This window comes from Microtus oregoni, unplaced genomic scaffold (genome assembly GCF_018167655.1).
Source record: "Microtus oregoni isolate MIOR12 unplaced genomic scaffold, Mior012 000005F_ref0000423, whole genome shotgun sequence".
In the NCBI taxonomy this organism is placed as follows: domain Eukaryota; kingdom Metazoa; phylum Chordata; class Mammalia; order Rodentia; family Cricetidae; genus Microtus; species Microtus oregoni.
In genome coordinates, this window is record NW_024543064.1 from 12,501 (window position 1) to 38,644 (window position 26,144).

Genomic DNA, 26,144 nt, shown 5'->3' on the forward strand with positions numbered 1-26,144 from the left:
TTGGTGTGGAATTCCCCTCTGTATGCTATGAATATGAATTATTACCATTGGTTAATAAAGAAGTTGCTTTGGCCTATGGCAGGGCAGAATATAGCAAGGTGGGAATTCCAAGGAGAGATAGAGGAGGAAAGGAGGAGTCGAAGTGATATCATGTAATTGTTTAAGAAAAAGAATGCTAGAACCTTACTGGTAAGTCACAGCCTCGTAGCGATATACAGATTAATAGAAATGTGTTAATTTAGGATATAAGAGCTGGTTAGGAATACATCTAAGCTATTGGCCAATGTTGTAATCAACATAGTTTTTGAGTGATTATTTGGATCTGGGAGGTCAAGAAATGAATAAGTAGTCTCCATTTACAGGGGTTTATGCCTAGTCTTGCTGTAATTTGTTATACCATGTTTGGTTGATATTCTTATGATATCTGCTCTGTTATGAAGGGATATGGAGGAGGAGTAGATCTGGGGGACAGGGGAGTGGAGAGGGCACTGGAAGGAGTAGAGGGAGGGGAACTGTAATCAGTTTGTATGAGAAGTTGTGTGCCTATTCCGCCCATAAAATGAAGGCTTAGGTACCCTTGAGGTACCTTAATAGGCTTCCAAAGCAGAGCAAGGGCCTTCTCTTCAATGGTGCTAAATACCTTGAAATTTCCTATATCAATTTGTATTGCATGAGAGAGGAATAAACTTTTTTTAAAAAAAAATAAAGGAATGTGGATAAGTGAGGGAGGATTGAACTCAGCAGGGCAACTACCAAATCCTGTAACTCCGTCACAGACAGGTGGAGTTTCATTCTCAAAGGGCTTAGATAGCTCTGTCTCTGAAAATGTTCACACCTGTGTCTGCTTTTCTACTTCCACACCTGCATGCAACTCTCCATGGCGGATGTCTTATTGCTTGGGTATCTCAACATCCTATAATCTCAAAATACAACACAGACTTAATTTTCAGAGAATTATACAATGAATTCTTAGTCTTCTCACTGGGTTTCTGACTTTGCCAAAGATGTGTACAACAGTGCTGAACTGGAACCACAGAGGAAGAATCCATGACCTTTAAAATTTGCATCTTTCTTGTTTCCATAACTAGTACATTGCTGAGCCACCAAATTTGGTTTCCAAGTTGTGATGGGCCCTACAATAATTGGACCAGAGTTGCAGCAGATTCTGTATGAAGTTGCTTCTTGGGACGAGGAATCACTTTGTATATTCCTCCCATAAATTGAAAGTTTAACTAGATGGGATCTGACCCTTAGGGTACCTTCCTTGGCTTCCAATGCAGAGCAAGGGCCTTCTCTTCAATGGTGCTAAACACCTTGAAATTTCCTACCTCTGTTTCACTACTGGACTGTCATCTCAAAGTACCTAGTGCTGTTTTTCTCTACAAAACACGGACTTTTCATTTCTTTCTACCCCACTTGTTTTTCATTATAGACCTAAATGAGTTATATTAGTAATAACTATTCAACATAATTAATACTTCATCTAAGAAATCAGCCCAGTTAGTTTTTAATTCTTCCTTACTCAATCTCTCAGGGAATAGAGAAAATAAGAACAACGTTGGCACAAAATATTATACGAATGACCACTAGCTAAATTTTCCATGAAGTCTATTTTCCACTGAAAACTTACTGCCTGCATTACTCAAAACACTCCCAAGTTTCAAGTCCTACAAGAACAGATGATTAAGCTCTGTGTGAAGCTTTCTATGTTTTTTGCCATCTAAAGTCTTGATCTATTCAACATTCTTCAAAAGTCAACATTCCCAGGTTGGTTGCAATAAGAAAATCACCTTTGATGCACCAATTTTTTTTTTTCTAACTTGCTTATTTCTTGCAGTGATTAAATTCTCTGACCAAAAGAGTCTCAGGTAAACAACAGGTTTATTTGGCTGATTCTGCCAGATCACAATCTACCATTGTGGGAGCTTAGAATGGAAAATCAAGCTCATGGCTGAAGGCAAAAAACATGGGCTAACTTTGCTAACATTTTTCTTGTTTAGTCACTTGTCTCATTCTCAACTACCCCTTTTATTCATCTCAGGCCCTCTTGTTTAGAGTATTGCAATCTCAGTGGAAGAGCTACCCACAGCACTCATCAATCAACACAATGTCTAACAGAGAGCAACCAGCCATTCTGATGGGGAATGACTTCAATTGATGTTACTTCAGATGATGTCTTTACTGACACATAAAGCTAATTAATATGAGGAGACAATAACATGAGTTGGTTTTAAAAACCCAAAACCAGGGCTGGAGAGATGGCTCAGCAGTTAAGAGCATTGCCTGCTCTTCCAAAGGTCCTGAGTTCAATTCCCAGCAGCCATATGGTGGCTCACAACCATCTGTAATGAGGCCTGCAGGAAGAATACTGTATACATAATAAACAAATAATAAATATTCAAAAAAACCAAAACCAATGCATTAACCATAGCAATTATTTAAGCAGCAAATACCCAAACATAGAAGAGCAACAACAAGAAATGAGGAAAGGCAAGCCTCTAAGATCAAGAAAACTAAAACTATCTCTCCACAGAAAGTTCCCAAACTAACAAAAACTCAAGGAACTCAAAATATAATGTAGCAAATTTTCTGAATACAAAAGCTGGTGAAGGCCCATCATTTTCCAGAGAAACAACAATATGATTAGATGATAACTAATAAAATCAGCAACATAGATGGCACTACAAACAAAAACACAAAGCTACACCTGCAAATACATACCATGGTCCTTTAACCAATAACTGCAAGATTCTAATTAAAATTCAAATCCAAGAAATCACTGGCTAGCACTCATCTTGTGAACTCCAGTTCTCTCCTTTGCTAATAGTAGAAAATGGGTTGTTCAAAGAGGGATATTCAACCAAAACTAGAAAAATTCAATCGAAGTCGTCTGAAGTTTTAACTTTGTAGAAAACAGATTTGTGTACTAAAAGGACCTCATTTTCTTAAGGTAAAGAAAAGGATATTTGTTAGGATCACTTGAAAACCCTTTTGTTTCCCAAGACAGATGAATGGATGTAAGTCTGTATCAGATAAGGAAATGGAAAGTCTTCCAAACCAAAAGCACGATAACAGATTTTTAAAGAAACAGTGTATGATTTGTATTGTATATCCAATGCAACTTGTTTTTTTCTAATTGTTTTGTAAGTCACAAGAAATTTTGAAAATGAATTTATCCCCATTTTTTGTGTCTGTTTGTATATGAGAGACCAATTTTTCATGTGCCTGCAGGTAACCACTAAAGAGAGGGTGTCCGATCCCCTGGATTTGGAGTAGCAGGTGGTTATAAGCCTCCCAACTTAGGTGTTGGGATATGAACTCAGGTCATCCCCAAGAAGAATTTTTGCTGAGCAACCTGCTCAGCACCATAGTATTTTTATCCAATAACTAAATGTCTTTCATAAATTAACAACAATAAAAAACCTAAATAAATAAAGAAGTAAATTAATGGCCCTTGGAAATACATTGTAACAATATTAATATGTTGTCTATGGTAAATTTGCAGCATGAATTGTATATGATCCAAGGAAGATTCCCAACAATTTACAACAGGAAAGCTGATTACAAAGCTACATGCAAAGTGGAAACACAAAGAATCCTCAATGAAAAATACTACACACATTGACACAATGTGACTTCTATACTTACAACAAAGTTACAACAATTAAGAATGTGTACAATATTTGTGAAAGACTAAAAGGATGGTGAGAAAAAAACAAGCAGAAAGATATGGTCAACTTTTAATCAAAAGACTAAAGGAAGCTCAGCCAGAAAAAGTGTGATGTTGACCAATGTTATCCAACTACCTACAATTCTATGCATATAAAAACTAAATAAACAGACTTTATAACACCTACCAAATTAACTCAAAATTAAATTTGTTATGTTTCTGACCCTCCAGCTACAGATATTTCTTCCAAAGAGAAGCCCATGTTCTAGAGCCCACTCTACAAATGGAGGTAATCTCCTGCTATGGCTCTGAAAACTCTCATGCCCCTTGAGGTTTCAGATAAACTCAGTCTCAAAGATGCCCTACACACTAAACAATGTCAAAGAATAATCTAATGTCTATTTCCTGCAACACAGATTATGGTACAAGTTGTGGAATCTATTTTATCCACCCAACTAACACCAAGCATAACAGAAAAATCTCTGCAGCTCAGAAACTCCTTTTCTCCCCTTCCTAGACGCAGACAGGGCCATGGTCTAGGAAATTTGTAATTTAGTAGAAATTCTTCCAGTCTTGTACACCTTCCATTACACACTCAATGTCCAGTGCAGCCAAACACAAGTCACCCTCTAACAGTAACTGTTGTTACTGTGTAACTAATTGTTAAAGCAAAAAGAGGCCATGAGTTAGAAAACAATGAGGGTCATGGTAGGGCTTAGAGGCAGGAAAGAAACTATATATGATGTAGTTATAATCTCAAAGAATTATTTTGAAAAGTTGAAACAGGCTTTATGACCATGTTCTCCAGAGACTAGGGATTTGAAAGAGAGCACATGATGGGTTACTCAACCTTTGCTCCCAGGATGTGCATCTCAAATCATAGCCACATAATTTAGCCAGATCTTCTAGTCTACTTGAACAAGTGTAACTATAGTAATTTGACAGGGTCAGATTTTATCCTGATTCTTGATTGCCCTCATCTGTGAACACCAGTAAATGGTCAGTCAGGATATTTGTTGATTATCTAAACCTGACTACCTGATCCACATTGCTAACCTCAACTACTGCAAAGCAGGAAAGCTTTCAACCTCCATCCTATCCCTCCCTTTCTGCACTGTGACTACATCAGCTTCAAAGTTGGTCATTGAACTCAATTCTTGAACAGGTCACTCTTCATTTTCCCAAATAAAAGCCAGAGATGTTGCAGGACACTCATTAACTGGTCTATGTTTCTTTCTTACTTACCAGTCAAGGCCCAGCCTGGAAGGAGCTGCAGAACTGTCTTCCCAGCACTGGACAGCAGAGGAAGGAGTAAGTATTCAAGTCAATTATCAACTTGACAGTGTGGTGCAAGCCTGGGATTGAGAAGGCATTGCTCTAAACAGAAATAAATCAATAGTACTTGAGAAAATGAAATGAAATTCCTAACGACTGAGAAACACTGGAGAACAGAAACAAATAGAGATTAGCACAGTAATGCAATTAAAAAAATGAAATTTTCAAACATGATACCAGTAATTGGCATTTTTAAATGGTGAAAATGATTTATTTTTAAGATAAAAAACTTAGCTATATTGACTTAGAAAAAGAGTAGTCCTTTGCCTAGTAGAGGGAATGCCATTAATAAGAGACTGATAGATGTTGGCTGCTGAAATCTGTAACCTGACAGAGTAACAGTCAAAGTTCTGTTTATCAATCTTTGTGTCAAGCAGGACTGAACATATTTGCAGAGAAAAGTTCCCTAGGGCTGGAGAGATGGCTCAGAGGGTAAGAGCAATGGCTGCTCTTCCAGAGGTTCCGAGTTCAATTCCCAGCAAGCACATGGTGGCTCACAACCATCTGTAATGAGACCTGGTGCCTTCCTTGCCAGCAGTACATTGTATGCTTAAGAAAGAAAGAAAGAAAGAAAGAAAGAAAGAAAGAAAGAAAGAAAGAAAAGTTCCCTAATTGGAAGATCTTTATATTTGGCTCAAGCTAACCTTCTCAATGTGGAAAAACTACCAATTTGGTCTGCCTTCATTCACAGGACGTGAATTAATACACGCTTGGAAATTACAAAACTACTCCCCCTGCCACAATCAAGTCCTTTTTCATAATTGTGACTCCAGCAGCTAATTGTTGACCTTGTTTCCCCTCTGCAGTGTACACCATGAACTATTTTCCCTATTCTAGTGTGAAGGCAGAAGCCATGCTCCTCATGGAAATCTTTTCCTGTGACTGCAATAGGTAGTTAATAATTTAAAAATTTGAAAATTCCAAGGTAGTACAGTCATTTAAGAATTTAGGAAGTGTACTATAGAGGATAGCAAGGTCAATGACCTGGAGAGCAACAGACTGGGATCAAGGCTACTGGAGTCAACAACATAGGAGAGCTTGTTTCAGAAATATTTTTCTAAAAGGCTGGAAGTGCAGATGTTCTAGAATTAATATGCCTTCCCAAGAAGAAATCACTCTACACACTTAAGAGTTTAATAAAGAAAACTGCTTTAGTACTAGTATGCTTCTTCACCTTACTCTAATGCTCAAAGAGGAGCCAGCTTAGAACAGACTTTGCATTACAAACTTCCTGTCATTCTTATTTTAGGTTCAGGCACCAGGTTACACTTTGAACAATTTAAATAGGGACAGGAACTTAGCACATGGAAGATTTACACAGCAAAGATATTCCCAGAATTATTTCTTAAGTATAACAGTGACATAAAATAACAGGTTATTCTCCAGTGACAGGGTCCTGAGGTGGAGGTGCCAGAAATGAGAAAGATAGGAAATGGAGAAGGTAGAAAAGATAAAGGCTGGGGTGAAATGGTCCTGTACAAGCTATGCCTCTTACCAAGTAAGCTTCTTAAAAAGAATAATATCGTGTATACTACTTCTAGGGGGGAATGGAAAGAAATGGGAGATTTTTATGAAGTCAGCAGAAACTGTCATGAGCTATTGTGGGCCAGGATGCAAATGCAGCAGATAGCAATTGATAATTCTGATGTCAACCCACCAGATGAATAATTCTCTGATGGAGGAGAACCTTGTTCAAGCAAGGCTTATGGAACTACTGACTCTGGAAACTGTTGTTTCTCTGTAATTCCACATGTGCAGAAACAACTGTGGTATCTCCCCAATATCTGCACTATAATGTGTATCTCATATGATATGTATATGTAATCTCATGATTATATCTCAATCTTGTGAACACATATATCCATGGATAGTCAGGAAGATGACTTCTCATTAACCTGTATAATTTTGAAGAACAGAAATATGCTAGGATATGCTTCATAACTGGTCTATTGTCCCATAAGGTCTGGTTTTTTTTTCACTCAGAATAACATAAGAAAATAACAATTTCCCCCAGTCTAAGACAGGCTACACACATTTAGCTGATCTGAAACCTCAGAGCAATTTCAAACTAGACTGAGTGGGTTTGTATACACATCGTAATTTAAAACATGAAAAAGGACAGTCGTAGATGTCTAACCAAGGCTATTAATACAAAGCAATCTAAAGTACTATGACAATTCTTTGCTTACTAAAAGTCTAGCTGATAAAGATCACAATCACTCCCTGTATGAATTCCTCAGCAGGGTGTCTCACAAGGCAATGTGGCCCCAGGTTCAGGATGGGAAACTAGGGACCTTGAGCTCAGGCACTGCCATGGTTACTCACTCCCCTCAGTTTTTGTAATTTTTTTTATTGCAGAAAGTTTGTTGTTGAAATAAGCTGTGGAGAATTGGAGCAGAATGGAATAAAGAGAACAAGGAGAATAAAACAATGAAGAGAACTAGAGCTGAAGAAGAATAAAAGGGAATGATCCTCAGATTGTATGAATCTTCTTAAATAGGAAATCGTTTTAAGCCCTGCTACTCTAAAAAGTATTTTCTTAGTGACCCTGGGTGCAGCCCTGAGAGCTGAACTCTCCCAGGCTGCAAAAGAAACTACCATACAATGGGACAAATTCAGGGAGGTCTAATAAAATAATGCCGTAAAAGGGGAACACAGTGTATCTTAAGAACATTACTGACCAAGCCCACAGAGGCCTTGGGACTGAGAACCATAGCTCCACGTGATGGGAAGAGTTGGATTCTCAGGATCTGAATCAACCCCTCCCACAAAGCCCTGGCCCCAGATCATTACCAGTGAGAAAGCTTGGGGGGGGGGGCGGTAGATCAGAGCCAAGACAGGCTCTCCTAGTAGCCCTAATAGAGATCAGGCCTTAGTTTCGGTTCACTAAAATGGGACAGAGCTAAACAGACAGTCATCAGAAAAACCACAATTTAGGAGCAGGCATCCCAGTCTTCTGCTAGCTCAGCAGTCACCCCATGGCCCCTTCTGCTGGCTCAGCACATGACCCCCAGTCTCCTGATAACTAAAGATAGCTTTCCCTACCCTGCTGCTAGAAGGTCCCTAAGCACTAGGACCTCCCTCTAACCAATCAGACCCCAGACTAATCTTTCCTCCACCAATCAGTCACAGATTAGTCTCTCCTCCCTGAAATTTCCCAAACTCTGCTTAAAGGAGCTTGTGACCTTTTTTAGTGGCCGCCAAGTGCTACATTGGAACCAATAAAGCACTCTTGTTATCACATACATGGCTGTTGGTCTTTTCTTGGAGGCTTCTCTCAGACCCTAACAATTGGTGCATTGTCCACAAAGTTCCCCAGAAAACCCCACCATGATAAGCATCTGATAACCTGGCTGGCTGGTAAGTGAAGTGAGCCCTCTGTGTCTGGGTCTGTTCTGTCCCTTGTTCTGTGGTTTGTGGTTTGTTTTTTTTTTCCCCATCTGGGTGGCTCAAACTAACTGAATCTGTAGGCTGGGGTTTTGACTGATGGATGCATTAGAGGCCACGTGGGCTGGGAGATGTCCTGGGCCCACCTAGATGGGACAGAGGGTCCCTTTGGTTGAACAGGGAACACAGGTCACACCTGTTGCAAAACGGAACTCCCCAGGGAGACATGCCATCAGCCTACTTTGGTTCCTGGTTTCTTTCTTAAGTGCTGTGCTGATATATTTCTGTCAGTGTTATTTTTGTGTTTTCCTGTTGTTTGTAATGTTACCTCATTTACTTCTCTTAGGAGTGGATCAGTCAAACTCAACTTCTTCCCTGGAGTCTTATTTTGGACCGCTCCAAGGACTTTCAAACCCAAGTCAGTGACTTAGGGCTCATTATCTGGAGGGGGTGAAAGCATTCTTGATAAGGACATGGCAGGACTTTGGGTGCCTAACAGAGAACCAATGGCTGATCACTGTGGTGGCTGGGGAAGCTGATTATCATTGGTTAGGGTGAAAAAGAAAACCCTACTGCTAGTCTTAGATGTTTCTCATGGTACAAGTTTTACTGTGATGATGCAAATTTAGAGTTATTTCTGCTTTGGTATATGTATGATTCTGTTCTTTTTTTTTTTTGTGGTTTTTCGAGACAGGGTTTCTCTGTGGTTTTTGGAGGCTGTCCCGGAACTAGCTCTTGTAGACCAGGCTGGTCTTGAACTCACAGAGATCCGCCTGCCTCTGCCTCCCGAGTGCTGTTCTTGTTTAAATATTAAAGGCATACAATATTCTAGACTACTAAAGGAAACCACAAGAAGAACTTTGATAAAAAGTTTTCATGTCTAGAAAGTAAGAGAAAAGGCAAGAGACTAAAATAATAAGGAGAAGAGAAATAAAAGATAAGGCTGTCTGAACAGAGATAGGAACCTGAGGATGTATAGTAAGTTGTAAAAGGCCAGAGGAGGTATGAGATTTGGCCATGTTATGTTAATTCTCGTTCATTTTATTTAAAAAAAAAGCTGATGATTCACTACAAAATGTTTGTGTTAGGAATGGGGTCATTCTCTTTAAAGGAGAGAGGGGGACAGACCACTGCCTACCACGCCCCTGTACCCTTTCTTTCTCCAGGCAACAGGGAGAAAGGGTGCTTTTCTATCCCACTACTTTACCCCCAGGTACCCCAGGATGAGAGGTATGGGAAGGCAGAGGGGGTGGGATGGAGGAGCTCCCCACATACACACCCATTCTCAAAAGGAGGAGTGACCAGCTGGGGAGAATTCCGTGGCCCTTCCATTGCATGCTGTGGACCAACCTGATGCTGGGGACAGGCAACATCTAGTCACCAGCCCTTGGTCACCAGCAACCTTTATAACTGGAAATTATAAAATCTTAAGTTTTCTGAGAAGCCAGCAAGGCTCACTGAACCTGTTGTATTCAGTTCTTTTCACTCACCAACCAACTTGGGATGATTGTTTTCAACTGCTCCAAGTCCTCTTCACTACTGAGGAGAGAGACAGGATTAGAACAGAAGCTTAGAAATTGGTTCTAGGCCCAGATGGAAGACTGGCCACCAAATCAGATCTCATAAATGTTGGGTTTTCTGTGATATGACTCAGTTGGGATTCTACATAGAAAAATGTAGGGAGAGGCTGAAAGTCCACCTCCAGACTCTAATGGGGGTTTCTGTCCAAAGTTAGTCAGGTATGCCAGGGCCTGAAGAAACACCAGGAGCATTCCCTGAGAGGGGGACAGAAGTTTATAACACCTATACACCCTGGAATCTGGAAGCACCAGAGAATTGGTCTGTAGTCAGCCCAGCTTTTGTCAACCAGTCAGCACCAGATATTCACCATAAGTTGCAGAGACTAGAAGGTTTTAAAGGTAAGAGGTTGGCTGAACTCATGGTGGCTGCTGAAAAATAATAGGGAAACCCCAGAGGAAAGGCAGACAAAAGGGCTTATGAGAGCTTTATAAAGACAGATTTGGAGTCTCATTCTGAGATTCCTGGAGGCAGGATTGCTATTTTTGGAGGTCAAGACTACATTGGGGACCTCTGCCAGATCCACCAGGCAAAGTCCCACTAGCCTGTCCACACCCGACCTCTGGAAGAGTCAGCAGACAAGGAAGGCCCTCCTGCTATGTCCAACCTTAGCCAGATCTAGCAGGCAAGGAAAGCCTGGTTGTCCATGACTAACCACCACCTGAGCCAGCAAGCAAGGGAGGCCCGCCCATTCCTGACCTCTGCTGGAGCCAGCAAGCAAAGATGGCCCAGCAGCCTGCCCATGCCCGAACTCCACCAGTGCCAGGAGACAAGGACGGCCCGCCCATACCCAACCACTGCTAGAGTTAGCAGGTAAGGAAGGCCCACCCACTCCTGACCTCCACCAAAGCCAGCACACAAGGAAGGCCTGCCCACCCACGCCCAACTTCCACTGAAGCCAGTAGGCAAGGAAGGCCCACCTACCTGCCCCTAACCTCTGCTCTGCCATTGAGCAACATCTGTTGTGACTGGAACCATAACCCTAACTCCACCACAAGGAGAGACCATCTGAGCCTAGGATTCACTGGCACGCGGAAGACTGACCACCAGAGACACAACCCTAACTACACCAATTGGAGGAAAAGATGGGTAGACTGAACAACACAAAGGGGAACACAGCACCATGAAAAAAATCAGTGGCTCTAACAGCAGCAAGACTTGAACACCTCAACACAGAAGAAGCAGAAAATGCCCAAAAAAATAACTTTAGGAAAATGTTTCAGGCCCTTAAAGAGGAAATGAAAAATTCCCTCAAAGAAGTGGGGGGAAAGACAAACAAAAAATTGGAAGAAATCAACAAAATCCTTAGAGAAAACCAAGAAAAAGCAATCAAACAGATGAAAAAAAAATGATTCAAGACTTGAAAACCAAAATAGAAACAATAAAGAAAACACAAACCGAGGGAATTCTGGAAATGGAAATTATGGGTAAATGATCAGGAACCACAAATGCAAGCATAAACAGCAGAATACAAGAGATGGAAGAAAGAATCTAAGGTACTGAAGACACAATAGAGGAAATAGATTCATAGGTCAAAGAAAATCTAGAACACCAAACTTAAGAATAACAGGGATAAAAGGAGAAAAAGTCCAACTTAAATGCCCAGAAAAATATACTCAACAAAATCATAGAAGAAAACCTAAAGAAGGATATGCCTATGAAGGTAAAAGAAGCTTACAGAACACCAAACAGACTGGACCAAAATAATGTCCCCTTGTCACATAATTATCAAAACAATAAACATATATAATAAAAAATATTAAGAACTGAAAAGGAAAATGTACAAGTAGCATATAAAGGCAAACCTATTAGAATTACACCTGACTTCTCGGTGGAAACAATGAAAGCTAGAAAAGGTCCTGGTCAAGTGTTATGTAGACATAGAGACCACAGATGATGTGTTCTTGGATTCAGTTTGCCAGTATTTTATTGAATACATTTGCATCTATGATCATGAGAGAGATTGATCTGTAATTCTCTTTCTTGGTTGAGTCTTTGTGTGGTTTCAGTATCTGGGTAACTAATCTCATAAAAGGAGTTTGGCAATGTTCCTTCTGTTTATATTATGTGGAACACCTTGAGGAGTATAGGTATTTACTAACTAGGCACACCTACAGGTGGAACAGTGTGTCCAGTTGGCAACATTTGCAGTTACATCATGATGCAAAGTAAAAGAGAATTTCAGCTCTAATCAAATCTAAAATCAACTCAGTCAAGGCTGAATAACCTCAGTCTATATTGAATACTACGCTGTCTCCTATAAGGGACATACCAGACTTCCTCCTGTCATCCTTTTAGCTACATAACTAAAAAGTTTGCTCTTAATAGTTGGCACTGCTGGTATTCCTCGTTCTCATATCCCCTTCCTCTCAGCTTCCTACAACACTGGCTCCTGCAGTATTGACACAGAGAAATTAGGGCATTGTGGGTTTCTATGATACTACTTCATTCCTTGTTCTTAAATTCTTCCTATTAACTCTTGATATCATTTATTCTTTTGCATTACTCTTAGACTCCTGTGGTTAGAATCATTCTCTCAAGGACAATCATGCAAATATGTCATGTCTTACTGTGACTCTTTCAGACTACTCACAAGGTGCTTTGGAAAGGCAGCATCCTGTTCTTGAGAATCCTGAATTCAAGGTAATACTTCAAACAACAAAGGCTTTAAGAGCTGAATCAGATCCACTGTATATTTTTAACAACATCCCCTCTGGCTCACCCAGAGAAGAATCATCAGGGGAAAGTTTTCCTAATAAAATACTCATTTCATCTATCGCTCTAAGAAAGTGACACTAAAGGCAATCAACAATAATTTTTGTAAGGAAAGCAAGGAGAGCAGGTAGCAATATGCTCCTGGAGTCATGCCCAGAATTAGACAGCAAACTATATATTGGCCTTATCAAAAATGTTTTAAATTCTCCTTGGCCTTGCCAAAAGGAAAACTTATTCATGTTTTTCTCAGGCCTTGTCCCCCAGTGAAGTCATATTGTTCCCAGCATTAATGAATGCCATTAATAAGAGACTGTATGACTTTGTCCCATGTAAAATGTTAGCTGCTGAGTGCTATAAGCTAACACAGATTTCCAGCCAATGGCCTGTGTCTCAAACCTCTGAGCTAACTTACTGTGTCAACCAGGATTGCACACATCTGCATAAGAGAGTTCCACAATTAGAAACTGAACATTCAATAGCTCAAGCTACCCTCCCTAAATTGTACACCCATTAATTCTGTCTGTCTTCATTCACATGGAAGAAATTAATGCATGCTGGGAAATTACACAGAATGTTGTTCACCCTGCCCTTTCAGGTCATTCTTTATGATGAAGACCCCTGCAGCTTCAGTCTGTGATCAAGCTATTGTCTAGTCGGTTTCCCCCTGCAGTGTACACAGCACACTGATCTTCTTTCATTCTACAGGGAGAAGCCATGCTCCACGGTCAAATCCTTTTCCTGTTACTGCAATGGATAGCCCACTATGCAACTCAAACTGGTAACTTTAGAACTGTGGTGCTGCAGACCTGTAAACTAAGAATTGAGGGTGGTCAGTTGGGAGGAGAGCCAAGGGCAATGACCTGTAGGACTACAGACAGGGTTCAAGTCCACCTCAATCAATATGAAAGACCTTGACTCTAAATGATTTTCAAAAAGACTAGAGATGCAGCTGTTCTAGAATTAGTATACCTTCATGGCGCACCAGGACTTAATGTTGACTGTACCTGGAATGGCCCCTTGACAGCATTTAGAGGCCTGTCTTTTAACAAAGGGATGGGCCTTTCTGCTGACTGTAAATCAGGGTTGTCTCCCTTGTTATGGGAATTCAGCTCTAAAGGTGATTAATACTGTTTAACAAAAAAAAAATTACTGTTTAACAAACTTTCCATCTTCCCATACCATTCTCTAACAGGCATGGTTAGTGTACTACTTATCTTAGGGGTATTTGGGATGGAGCCCGCCCTTACCTAAATTCTACTTTGTGACTTAAGTTCTCCTAAGAACGGGCAAATCCTTATACCATCAATTCTATTACAATTAATTCTACTCTTCTACATCACAGTCTAGACTCTATGTGATGTTAAGTTGGGAGCGTCATCCCCGCCCTTGATATCCATCCCAGCCCCCAGGCCTAGGAGTTGCGTTGGTCTGGACTCCAAATCCCAGCATTCCAGGGAGGGTTCAGGACCACTCACACCGGGTATTTACGTGGGCGCCCAGAGGAAGAACACGTGGGTCCCGGATTTTGCACGTGCTCTCGGCCACCCGAGAGTGTGCATTTAATAAAACACGGGCGTTTTAATTTGGTTTGATTTGACCTGATTGGATTTCTTTGCGCCGGCGGAGCTGCTCGTCTTTTCCTAACACTCTACACAGGAGATAATCGTTTACAAGCCCCACAAAATTAACTCCAGGCGGATCCGAAACCTAAATGTTAAATGTTAAAAATGTAGAACTTTTGGAAGACGCTAGAGACCAGGGTTCTCCGAGCTTGGCAAATTTGCCTTCCACACTGACAATACAAGGACTACAGCGCGCCTTTCATAGTGACGTCAACAACAAGGATATTTCTAAGTACAGTCCTGCTCCCAGTGCTGTGTGCAGATGCAGCCAGCGGAGTGAGGTTATTCAGGGGCTGCCTCCCTGGGCCAGGGAGTTGCAAGGATCACGCAGGACCACACAGAACCAGCAGGAACACGCCGAACTCTGTCTAGCCCCCAGACTCCCACCAAACCAGGGGAGGACTCACCACACCACCTCTCGCAGCTCAGTCAGCCGCGCCACACAGTCTAGAGACAGCAGCCTCTTTCTCACCAAGGCCAGCCACTTCTCCCTATCTGTGGAGAACAGGCTCTTTTACTCACCATGGTGCAGTTGCCAAGCTAACCCGCTTTCTCCCCACGATGGAGCCCAAGGCACAACACACAGTGCAACTTCCGACTTTCACAGGAAACAAGCTGAGCCAGAAGCCTGGCTCCCAGAAGTACCCTCCCATCTATCTGACTGGTGGGTCCGCAAGAGGCTCTGATTGGAGAGTGAGGCCTGAATGACAGGACGGTGAGCTGAAGGCACAATGCACAGTAGTTCCTAGCTCTGGCTTCCCCTTTTAGGACAGACCTATCCAGGTTGGCTGGAGATTTGTGCCAAATTCAACACCAATGGGTTCAGTTTTACAAATTCAGAAGGAGGCTACTTAGACAATTTTGCACGAGAGGAACACAGGGTAACTCAAGGGCATTATAAACAAGGTCCACAGTGGCCTTGGGATGGATAACCACAGCCCCAACTGTAGAAAAACGTGGGTTCTCAGGATCTGATGCCACCCCTCAGCCAAAGACCCTACCATGCAATTTCCCTGTTTTAGAGAAGGTGTTCTCTTACTTTCTCAATACATCAGGACCTTAGATAAAAATTCCAAGGACTACATAGGTTGCCAAACTCAAAGGGGCCTAGTTTCAAGTGTCTTCTAGAAGTTCTCCACTTCAAATTTGACATTTAGATGTAAAATTCTTCTGTTTTCACAAACCCAAAGAATTCTTGTGAGTTCCAGGGAGCCAAATTGAAGTATCCACCTTAAACAGGTCAGATACACCACTCTCAATTTCCTGATCCTAATTTTTTTTCCTAAACTTAACTTTGTTCTTTGTTCTGCCAATACATTAAAAAAGTATTAAGAGACTATCTACCCAGGATGTGACCAGCACCCAGCTTTCTTACCCCCCCCAAGATGACACCCACAAATAAGCAGGAAGCACTCTTGAGAATCTACCGCCCTAATTCCTTTAACCTGTTGTGCCTAACCTCCTGCATTTTTATTTAAAAAAGAGATGGGTATGTAATGGTCTGTCCTGTCCCTTTAAGAGACAAGCCACTCCCATCACCCACCCCCATCTGCTAAGGCAAGCTGATCTTCAGCTTCCAATCTGGGTCCACTGAAGGAGAAAGATGCCAGAACATTACAAGTAAGTCATAGACTCATGGCAATACATAGATTAATAGAAATGGGTTCATCTAAGATCTAGCTAGGAATATGCCTAAGCCATTGGCCAAACTGTGTTGTACTTAATATAGTTTCTGTGAAATTATCCGGGTCTGGGTGACCAGGAAACTAAAGAGCAGTCTCTGTCTACAGTCTACAGATGGTCTTTCTGTGTCAGGGTCATCTCAGAAAGAGAAAATGACTTACAGCAGAGAGTAACCAAAGCCTCTACCCTACATCTCTGGCTGCTGAGCTTTTAGAAGCCCTGGTTTGTCAGCACCTGTCTGTGAACCCACAGAATTACTTCCTCTACACTTGTATTATCTGACTCACCTCCAGTCTCTCTAAGTTCCAGGGAGAGCTTTACAATAATAAAACAGTCAGTCATCTGGATGAAATCACTTCCCCAATATACTTGAGATCTGCCATGGTAAAAGGGCAGCTTCAACTGTCCCTCTTATGTCCAGGCTTCCACAGGAAAAGTCTTCACGGAAAGCATGTGGGCTCTGCTGCAGATTCCATTCACTGTGGCTCCTCTGGGGCTTCCTGCTTACACTGCTTAGCTGGAGCTTTTTCTTAGTATCAAGAAGCATTTCTTACTCCACTCCCAGTCCCCAGAAGGGTCATCTCAACTCTGCTTTCCATCATCAGGTGGGCCTAATCTGCACTACCATCCTAGAAGAGAGGTGACAGATCTGCTCCAACTCTGATAATAAATGAAGCTGGGACATGATCCTGAACCCACAGAGATGTAGTAAGAAGGGCCCTGAAATAATCAGACAAACTATATTATTTAAATCACTGCTTAGCCCATTAGCTCTAGCTTCTTATTGGCTAACTTTTACATATTAATTTAACCCATCTCCATTAATCTGTATATTGTCATGTGGCAGCGGCTTACTAGGTAAAGTTCCATTCAGCTCCAGCAGGGCTACATGGCTTCTCCCTGACTCCACCTCCTTTCTCCCAGAATTCTGCTTAGTTTTCCCTGCCTAGTTCTGTTCCCCTATAGCTCTGCTATAGGCCCAAAGCAGTTCCTTCATTAACCAATGATATTCACAGCATACAGAGGGGAATCCCTCCTCACAGAGAGAAGTGGGTACACCGGATCCCTGTATAGATACCTGGTATCTAAAGAGTTAGCATGCCTACCTCATGTACCTGTCCCTACAGACCAATACAGCACATGGTACTGTAAGGACAGGAGTCAAATGCAGGTGCTGGAGAGATGTCTCATAAGAGCATTTACTGCTCTAATAGATTTTCTTAAAAAGAAATTTCTCCTTACATGTGTTTTTCTTGGATTTAATTACATACCTAGTGCCTATGGAAGTCAGAAGAAGGGACCGGATCCCTTTAAACTGGAGTGATATAAAGTAGCAAGATTCCCTGTGGGTGCTGCGAACTGAATCCAGATCCTGTATGAGAGAAGTATGCTGCTATTGTCCACTGGATCATCTCTCCAGCTTCCATGTTGTTTTATATTATCTCTCTCACTTGTTGGGTTTTCCAGCTTGTTTTCAGTCAGCACTTTCAATGTGGCAGCTCACTGACTTTTAGTGTCCAAAGATTTTCTTCTATAAAATCTGTTGGTAGTCTTTATTATGGATCCTTGTATAATAAATGGTAATTTTTCTTTTCTGTTTCCAATATTATTCTTTGGTGATAATTTGATGTATAGACAAAATTCTTGTTAGTTTTGATTTTTGAAACAAAATCTCATAATGTAGCCAAGGCTTAAGATAGATTAAAATGTCAGGGGAGCGCTTGGAAAATGAAATAAGTGGGGCAGAAACAATATAAAAATAAAGAGATAGCCAACTTCACAAAGTCACCTTCTGTCCTCCATGTGAATGTTGAGATATGTATCCACCACCCCCTACCATATACCTATGCAATAATAATTTTTTTATTTAAAAAACCGCACATTTATTTCGCTTTCTGACTCTGCGCTTGTGCCTTCAACACTTTCACAACAATTTTCTGCTCCTCAATAAGGAAAGCCCGCTTGATCCTGTCACGGACACACTTGGCACACATGGAGCCACCATAGGCCCGGCTGACATGCTTCTTTGTCTTCAACAATCTCATGAGGACTTTCGGTCTCATAGCACGAACCCCTCAGAGTCGGCCTGGGCACACACCGCACACTGATTTAGGTGCTTTTCCAACCTTCTTGGTGTAAAGGTAAACAATCCTGTTGCCAGGGGTTCGAGACAGCCTAGTTTTGTTGGAGGCTGTGTTGTAGGATGTCAAACGCTGGACCATTCTGAGTGCCTCTAAGCACCATCCCCAGAAGAGGAAAAAGGCATAATAATTTTTTTAAAATAGGCAAATTACGTCTGGTTGTGAAAACTCCAGCTAAGGGCTGTGAATTCTAAAGCAATAAAGGTGGAGTACACAGTCTATAATCATCTTATATAGAGATTTCAATTGAGAATGTTAACACTGATGAACCACACTAACCAGATGACCTTAATTTGACTTTTCCCAGTTGTAAACCTAAAGCTCAAAGAGATAGTAAGGTTTCTTTTTGACATTCAAAAGTTATGTCTTAACCCCTTGTAACCTGGTATATTAAGAACAGCTTGAACCCTTGTCATCTATGGACTCATCCAATGATCTCATTTAACAAATACAAAAAAAGGATAAGTAGGGGTGAAACTTCACTGAACAATTCTCTTAAAAAGCCACCCAAATTAAATAAAAACACTTTACTTAGTGAGATAACCCGGACCCAAAAAGATGAATATGGTATGTACTCACTCTAAGTGGATTCTAGCCATAAATAAAGGACATTGAACCTGTAATTTGTGATCCTAGAGAAGCTAAATAAGGTGAACCCAAAGAAAAACATATATATATATATGTATATATATATATATATATTTATCCTCCTGGATATTGGAAGTAGACAAGATTGCCAGGCAAAAGTTGGGAGCATGGGTGTGGGGGTGGGGGGAAGGGGAGATGGGGAGAGAGAAGGGAGAAAGGGAGGATTGGGCAGAGCTTGGGGGAATGGGATGGTTGGGATGGAGGAAAGGTGGATATGGGAGCAGGGAAGTAGATATCTTAATTATGGGAGCCATTTTAGGGTTGGCAAAAGACTTGACTCTAGAAGGGTTCCCAGGTGCCCAAGGAGATGTCCCCAGCTTGTTCCTTGGGCAGCAGAGAGGGTGCCTGAACTGGCCTTATCCCATAGCCACACTGATGAATATCTTGCATATCACCATAGAACCTTCATCAGATGATGGATGGAGATAGAGACAGAGACCCACATTGGAGCACTGGACTGAGCTCCCAAGGTCCAAATGAGGAGCAGAAGGAGGGAGAACATGAGCAAGAAAGTCAGGAATGCGAGGGGTGCATCCACCCACTGAGACAGTGGGACTGATCTAATGGGAGCTCACCAAGACCAGCTGGACTGGTACTGATGGAGCATGTGATCAAACCAGACTCTCTGAATGTGGCTGACAATGAGGGCTGACTGAGAAGCCAAGGACAATGACACTGGGTTTTGATTCTACTGCATGGACTGGCTTTGTAGGAGCCTAGTCTGTTTGGATGCTCACTTTCCTAGACCTGGATGGAATGGGGAGGACCTTAGACTTCCCACAGGGCAGGGAACCCTGACTGCTCTTAGGACTGGAGAGGGAGAGGGAGGAGGAGGAGTGGGGTAAGTGAGAGGAAAATGGGAGGAGGTGGAAATTTTTAATAAAGAAAAAAAAGCCACCCAAATCATAAACATGGCTATTATTAAGACACTTGACTTACTTTATACCTAGTTGTCCTGAGAATCTTTTGTGGCGTGGTCCAGAATCCCAGCATCAATGACAAAAATTCACTGAAAGAACTGGGGCTGAGACAGGCAGCAGCACACAACCTATCTTCTCTTCCAACTCCTGCTGCCACTGACAGGATAGCCTGGACCTCCCAATACTCCTGCTTTGGCCTCTCAAGTGGTAACACTGCATGTCTGTCACCCTTGGGTAGCATTTTAAATTACTGCTAGATATTGCCTCATTGTCCCGAGAAACTGTTGTACCAACTTCTATTCTCACCAGCCTTGTGAGAATGTCTTAACCCTTACCAACAGTAAAAATGATCACTCTCCCCCACACCTCTGTCATTCAGTACCAAGGACTGAGCCCAGAACTTGCCATATGCTAGGCAAGTGATCTAATATCCAAATACATCTCATTCAAAGACTATGTGGCTCTCCTTTGTAACAGAGTTAGTAAAAGGAGATAATCTACAAAGTTCTAAAGGCTTGAAAATAACCGCAGATCAAAGATTTCGAAATCAGCTTTTGTTTGTGAATTATTCACCCACACCACTATTTAAGGACTTTGAAAACATTAGATGTGTTATGTTCATAGGAGGATACTGTTATTTTAGATTTCCTTACTATCTGCATTCTTTATCATGTATATGACTGTCCAGTTGCATGGAGGGACCAGAGCTTCCATCATAGAAAAATATGTCCACTATATAGAATAATCTCACTAGTAATTCTAGCAAATAAGTAACTTTTCTAAATTTATTGAGATTTTAATAGGTTTTTGAATGTGGTTCAAACACAGACTTTTGTAAGTGCTAGGCATAGGCTCTATTGTGGTCCTTTCTCCCTAGCTGGAAATAGAAAATATTTTTGGTGACTTTTAAATTCCTATCAACATCATTCAGAAAATCCAAATAACAGATGTTTGTTTAGTTATTAATCATACAAGCTGTATCATGTCAGTCCTGAATTTAAATGTGCTTTTCAATGATTTTATGGATATTTGTATAATTGTTCTAGAGAGAAAAAATAAAAATTATCTTAAAAATTAAATGGCTGGAGATATAGCTCAGTTGACTGAGTTACTTGTCTGTACTCATGAGGTTCAGAGTTCAATCCCCAGCACTGTATAGAATGAATATAGTTCACATGCCTATCATCCTAATACTTCTGAGTCAGTGGCAAGAAGAATAGGAGGTTCAAGATTATCCTTGGCTATAAACCAAGTTTCTAGTTCTAATGGTAGTAAGGAAATATCAACTACCCACTATATAAATACAAAGGATGAAGGAATAGAACCTGAAGCCAAGTGAATATCCTCATGTGTATTTATTTCCCAAGGACCCGAGGCCCCTGTGCATTAAGGTCTTTATCTGCTGACCTACAGATGACCTGTTTCACCCTGGTCCTCCACCACTGAAGAGTTAGCTTCCTATCACACAGCAAAGACCTTCAGCACACAACATTCAGAGCTACAGCTGGGTAAGTCCTGCCCTTAGTCTCTCCGGCGATGTCCACACTGAGCATTGCAGCACTTGTAGAAGGTGGTCATTGGCTCATCTGCGGAACGGGTCTGAAGCTGCATGAAATAGGCACAGGGATGTTCACATTTTGGACATGGCTCTGACAAAGAGAAAAACAAGTCATCCACATTACACAAATACTGTTAAGTATGGGTAAATATCGCATCCCCGCATTCATCCAGACTACTTTGCCAATGGTAAATTTGCCAATAGCAACATCCTACCCACAGCACACCAATACTAGGGGGACTGGAGAGACTGTGACTTTGAAAGCACCTCCATAGTATCACTTTCTTTCTCAAATTTTATTGAAGACTGGCTGGAAGCATAGCATGGGAAGGGTCTTTTATAGTCTGTTTTGTGGGGCTATAACAAAAATACCTGCCCAGTGTGGTAGCACACAGCTATAAGACCAGCATTTAAGAGACTGAGACAAGAGGCTTGCTATAAGGCCAGCCTGGGCTACATAACAAGAGTCTATCTCAAAAATAAACAAATAGATTTAAAAAAAATTAAGCCCCTACTCATTTTTCATTTTCAAGGTTTTTTTTAAGATTTATTTATTTATTATGTGTACAGCATTCCTTCCATGTATGCCCGCAGGCCAGAAGGGGGCGCCGGGTCTCATTATAGATGGCTGTGAGCCACAATGTGGTTGCTGGGAATTGAACTCAGGACCTCTGGAAGAGCAGTCAGTGTTCTTAACCACTGAGCCATTTCTCCAGTCCTCATTTTCAAGGTTTTTGTTGTTTGCTTTTATAAAACAAGTTCTTGGAGTTGGCCTCAAGGTCACTAGGTAGCCAAGATGACCTTTAGCTCCTGATTATTTCAGTCCCCACCTCCCAAGCTGTACTAGCACACCTAGCTAATTCTAACTTTTAACATAAAATTGTATATTTCCTTATAGAGAAAAAGACTGCTAATCACACATGTGCCTTCCTTCTCAAACTGATAATATTTAGGGCCCTATTCTTTCTTTCCATTATCACATTTAAGTCTATCAAACATAAATCTTTTAATTTTTAAAAATTATTTTATGTGTATGTTTTGTTAGTAAGTATTCTATGAACCATGGATGCCAGTAGAGGACACTGGATCAAGATGGAAACCACCGAGTCATTTCTCCAGCCCTACTTTTTCTGTTTGTTTTTCAAGACAGGATTTCTCTATATAGTTTGGAGCCTGTAGACCAGGCTGGCCTCAAACTCACAGAGATCTATTTGTCTCTGTCTCTTGAGTGCTGGCACCACCCAGCTTCCCCAAAACTATTTACTGATTGACAGATTGATTGAGATAGGGTTGAGAGTACTGGCTTACATGCTTGAGCCACCATACTTCACTTCCAGCTATAAAACTTTTAAATCCATATAGAATAAAAAAGACCAGAGATGATCATTTTTTCAATAGTGGTATTTGAAAATACATACAACAGAGTTCTCCTAAGAAGCCTATACCTACGAGAGCATGGATGACTGCCCTCTATGTATCTCTCTGCCCCTCTCAACAACCATCAATATTTAAGTTGAAACCAACACTGAAACTTTTTTGTAATAAACTCCGAATTTGCTTCAAAAAGAGAATATATACCAGATTTTTATACTGGTCTAATCTGACCTGGAGAATCGAAATGAAACAATGGAGTGGGTATCAGTATGGTGATTTTCCTTTCAGAATATCTTTCCTTGAAAGAACCTACTTTAAATTTTTTAATACAGCCAGATGGTGGTACACACGCCTTTTAAACCTAGAACTTGAGCCGGGCGGTGGTGGCGCACACCTTTAATCCCAGCACGTGGGAGGCAGAGGCAGGCAAATCTCTGTGAGTTCGAGACCAGCCTGGTCTACAAGAGCTAGTTCCAGGACAGTCTCCAAAGCTACAGAGAAACCCTGTGTCGAAAAACCAAAAAAAAAAAAAAAAAAAAAAAAAAAACCACCTAGAATTTGGCAGGAAGGCAGGTGAATCATCTAAGTTCGAGGCCAGCATGGTCTACAGAGGAGGTCCAGGACACACAGGGCTACACAAAGAAATCCTGTCTCAAAAAAAAAATCCACAAAAAACAAAAATCAAACAAACAAAAAAGTTTTAATGCCTTGCTTAGAGTTTAAAGAACGACTACATTGTAACTAAAACATATCATCAAATACTTCCTGTAGTGGCAAACACAAGCTATTTGTAATTACTGATATTTGCCATTATTTATATTTCCTTAAATTCTTTCATACTTACTGGGGGAGAGTGGAAAACAACTTTTCATGAATCAGCTATCTGAGCTCCAAGGATCAAACTCAGGTTGACAGATTTGGCAACAAGAGCTTTTACCCGCTAAACCATGTCATTGGTCATAATAATATAAAGGGTTGTATTATAATAAATGCATTATTATTAAATATAATAAGTAATAATAAACAGGGTTGAGTCACTGGCTTTGTAATGGAAAACTTCCCACCTGCAGTGGAGTCCACGTTCTCCCAGGCAGCTGCTCCCCCAAGCACATCATCCACCTCTTTCAGCTTTGGATACTTTCGGTTTGTTACCTGACAAAAATAAACCAAAGATTTCAAGTAATCATACAGTTTAAAAGGTGGGACACCAAACCATAACCCCTCTCCAGCATTTCCTCTACATGGTAAATGGATACAAAATTTATCTTCTTCAGAGAGCACCAAAAGCCATTAAAATGTTGGGGTTTTATGACTGGGATGTTCCCAAAACAACCCAGAGGTCCAATGTCAGAGCCCTCTAGAGACTGGAGGAAACACCAGGCAGAGCAGGAAGAAGAGTTGAGTTAAACCCTACTCTTTTCTCATACCCCTAAAACACCTAATAATCCAATATGAAAGACACAAAATAAGCCTAGCAGTATCATTTATCTGGATATCCCAGCATTCCCCGGGGACACATTTGGCTGCTTTCCTAAATTTAGCAGTCAATCTCTCAAACTTTGAAACTAAGTCACCATTCATCTTATCACAAATCCAGACTCTAAACTCCATATAGCTCTAGGAAAGTGCAAACATTAAGAATGAGGGTGGTGGTGGCGCACGCCTTTAATCCCAGCACTCAGGCAGAGGCAGGCACACAGGCAGAGGCAGGCGGATCTCTGTGAGTTCAAGGCCAGCCTGGACGAGAGCTAGTTCCGGGACAGAGAAACCCTGTCTCGAAAAACCAAAAAAAAAAAAAAAAAAAGAATGAGGTGTCACCAAGGCCTGGTGATGCCGTCTGCAATCACAGAACTCCGGACACCAAGGTAAGGAGGAACAAGAGCCGAAAGGTAAACAAAACACCAAGGGCTGAAAACCAGCTTTCCGAGTTCCGATCCTGGGAAAAAGATAACAGGAATGAGGATAAACTGGGAGAACTGGATTGTGGTTTGTTTACTTACCACAATGAAATTTATATATAAATTATATATATATATATATATATATATATATATATATGCCATGCAGCCCAGGTGAACCTTGAACTTATTCTCCAGCCACAGCCTCCCCAAGTGATAGAATTATAGGCACGTACCAACAGGCAAAAAGGCTGGAATTTAAATAGGGTAGTCATTATTTTAAAAGATAAGGAGATAAAGGAAAAGGAAGAGAGAAACAGAGAGATATACACACACCCAAAAAAGAGAGAGGGGGGCGAGGAAGGGAGGGGGAGGGGGAGAGAGCAAAAAGAGCTACAAAAAGAACATAAAGATTTGAGATGAGAGGTGATAAGCGGACTGGAGTCTGGCACGCCGGGAACAGCGTGTGGGGACTGAAGGTTTTAAAAGCGTGGTTCAGCCTAGAGGTATGAACGGAAATTCTCGCAACTTTTTTGAGTGTCACAAAACGAGCAGCACAGAGCCGGAGGCAGAAATCTCTGTAGTAACCAAAAGAACGGCTTCGATTTGGTCGGAGCGACACCACTGGATTAGCAACTGCTGGACTTGGGGAACCGCTGCTGCGAGAGACAAAAAACCTACCGCCCGCAGGAAGGTCTGAGCTCAGACAGCCGAGGAGGCGCTCGCCTCTGGTACTCACCTTGCGTGTGATATTATGCACGTAGGATTAAATGATTTATGAAATGTCACCTAGGTCTTCAATACCAAGTTAATCTGAATTTGGGAATATTAAATCATTTTTAATAAGCATGCTATCCTATGTACTAAATTGATTTTTTGACAATATACTTTTCTAAAAGGCACAGAGATGTACAAGGATTACGTATAAAACATGCTTATTAAGTATAACATAGAAACTAGTTTTATTTAATTTTATAAAATAATTATTAAATATTATATATTAGTCTTTGCACGTAGGGGCAAGTGTTGCAGGCGAAGCGATGGCAACGCTGTCCTTCCTCCACAATCAGTCCGTTTCCGCAGCTCGGACAGAAAAGCAGCATTGCTCCAGCTTCAACGTAAAGGTTCTCAATGTCTGGCGCTTCCGCCGCCGCAGACGCCCCTTGGAATCGGTCATTGGTACGTTCTCAGAAGGCACAGCGGCGGGCAGCCTCGCACACGCCATTGGTCAACGCAGATAATCCTTCCCTAGCTTTCCGTACAGGGCCTGCGCGTGCGCACGGGGCTCTCTGCCTGGAACACCGGCTGTTGACAGGAGAAGGCTGGCGGCGGGCGGCCCTGAAGTACCCTGGATCGGAGGGAGGTACCGGGTGATGAGAAGAAACTGCCACACGCCGAGCCGTGGAAGGGTTCCAGGAGGGTCTCTGAGCCGGGACTGACAGGCAGAGCCTACCCAAATGTCTCAACTGCTGTCTGCCTAACGTATGGCTCCGTTTAACCTTTTCTTCACCTGGTCTTAATTCTGTCATTTCACTTAGCTAGATTCAGCACTACAGACCAACTCTGACCTACAATACCAGCAGTTCCTCTCCACAGACCTCCAGCTGGTTCTTTT

General features: G+C 41.5%; 1 protein-coding gene and 1 pseudogene across 5 annotated transcripts in view; both read right to left on the reverse strand.

Annotated features, from left to right (window-relative positions):
* LOC121448582 (DNA-directed RNA polymerase III subunit RPC10-like) overlaps positions 1-25,702 on the reverse strand; it is a 27,838-nt gene extending 2,136 nt beyond the window's left edge. Inside the window, exons 1-4 of one of the 5 annotated variants that reach the window (XM_041652709.1) lie at positions 25,548-25,702; positions 25,269-25,294; positions 23,696-23,783; positions 21,221-21,348 (exon numbers count right to left, since the gene is read on the reverse strand). In XM_041652709.1, coding sequence (XP_041508643.1) covers positions 21,221-21,348; positions 23,696-23,783; positions 25,269-25,294; positions 25,548-25,632 — 327 coding nt within the window. In that variant the 5' untranslated portion in view covers positions 25,633-25,702. Of the gene's footprint in view, positions 1-4,915; positions 5,048-9,882; positions 9,932-14,829; positions 14,861-21,220; positions 21,349-23,695; positions 23,784-25,268; positions 25,374-25,547 lie in introns of those variants that run through there. The other 4 variants (XR_005974370.1, XR_005974369.1, XR_005974371.1 and 1 more) reach the window with 4 other exon arrangements.
* On the reverse strand, positions 17,874-18,212 carry LOC121448581 (annotated as a pseudogene).
* Positions 25,703-26,144: the final 442 nt, after the last annotated feature.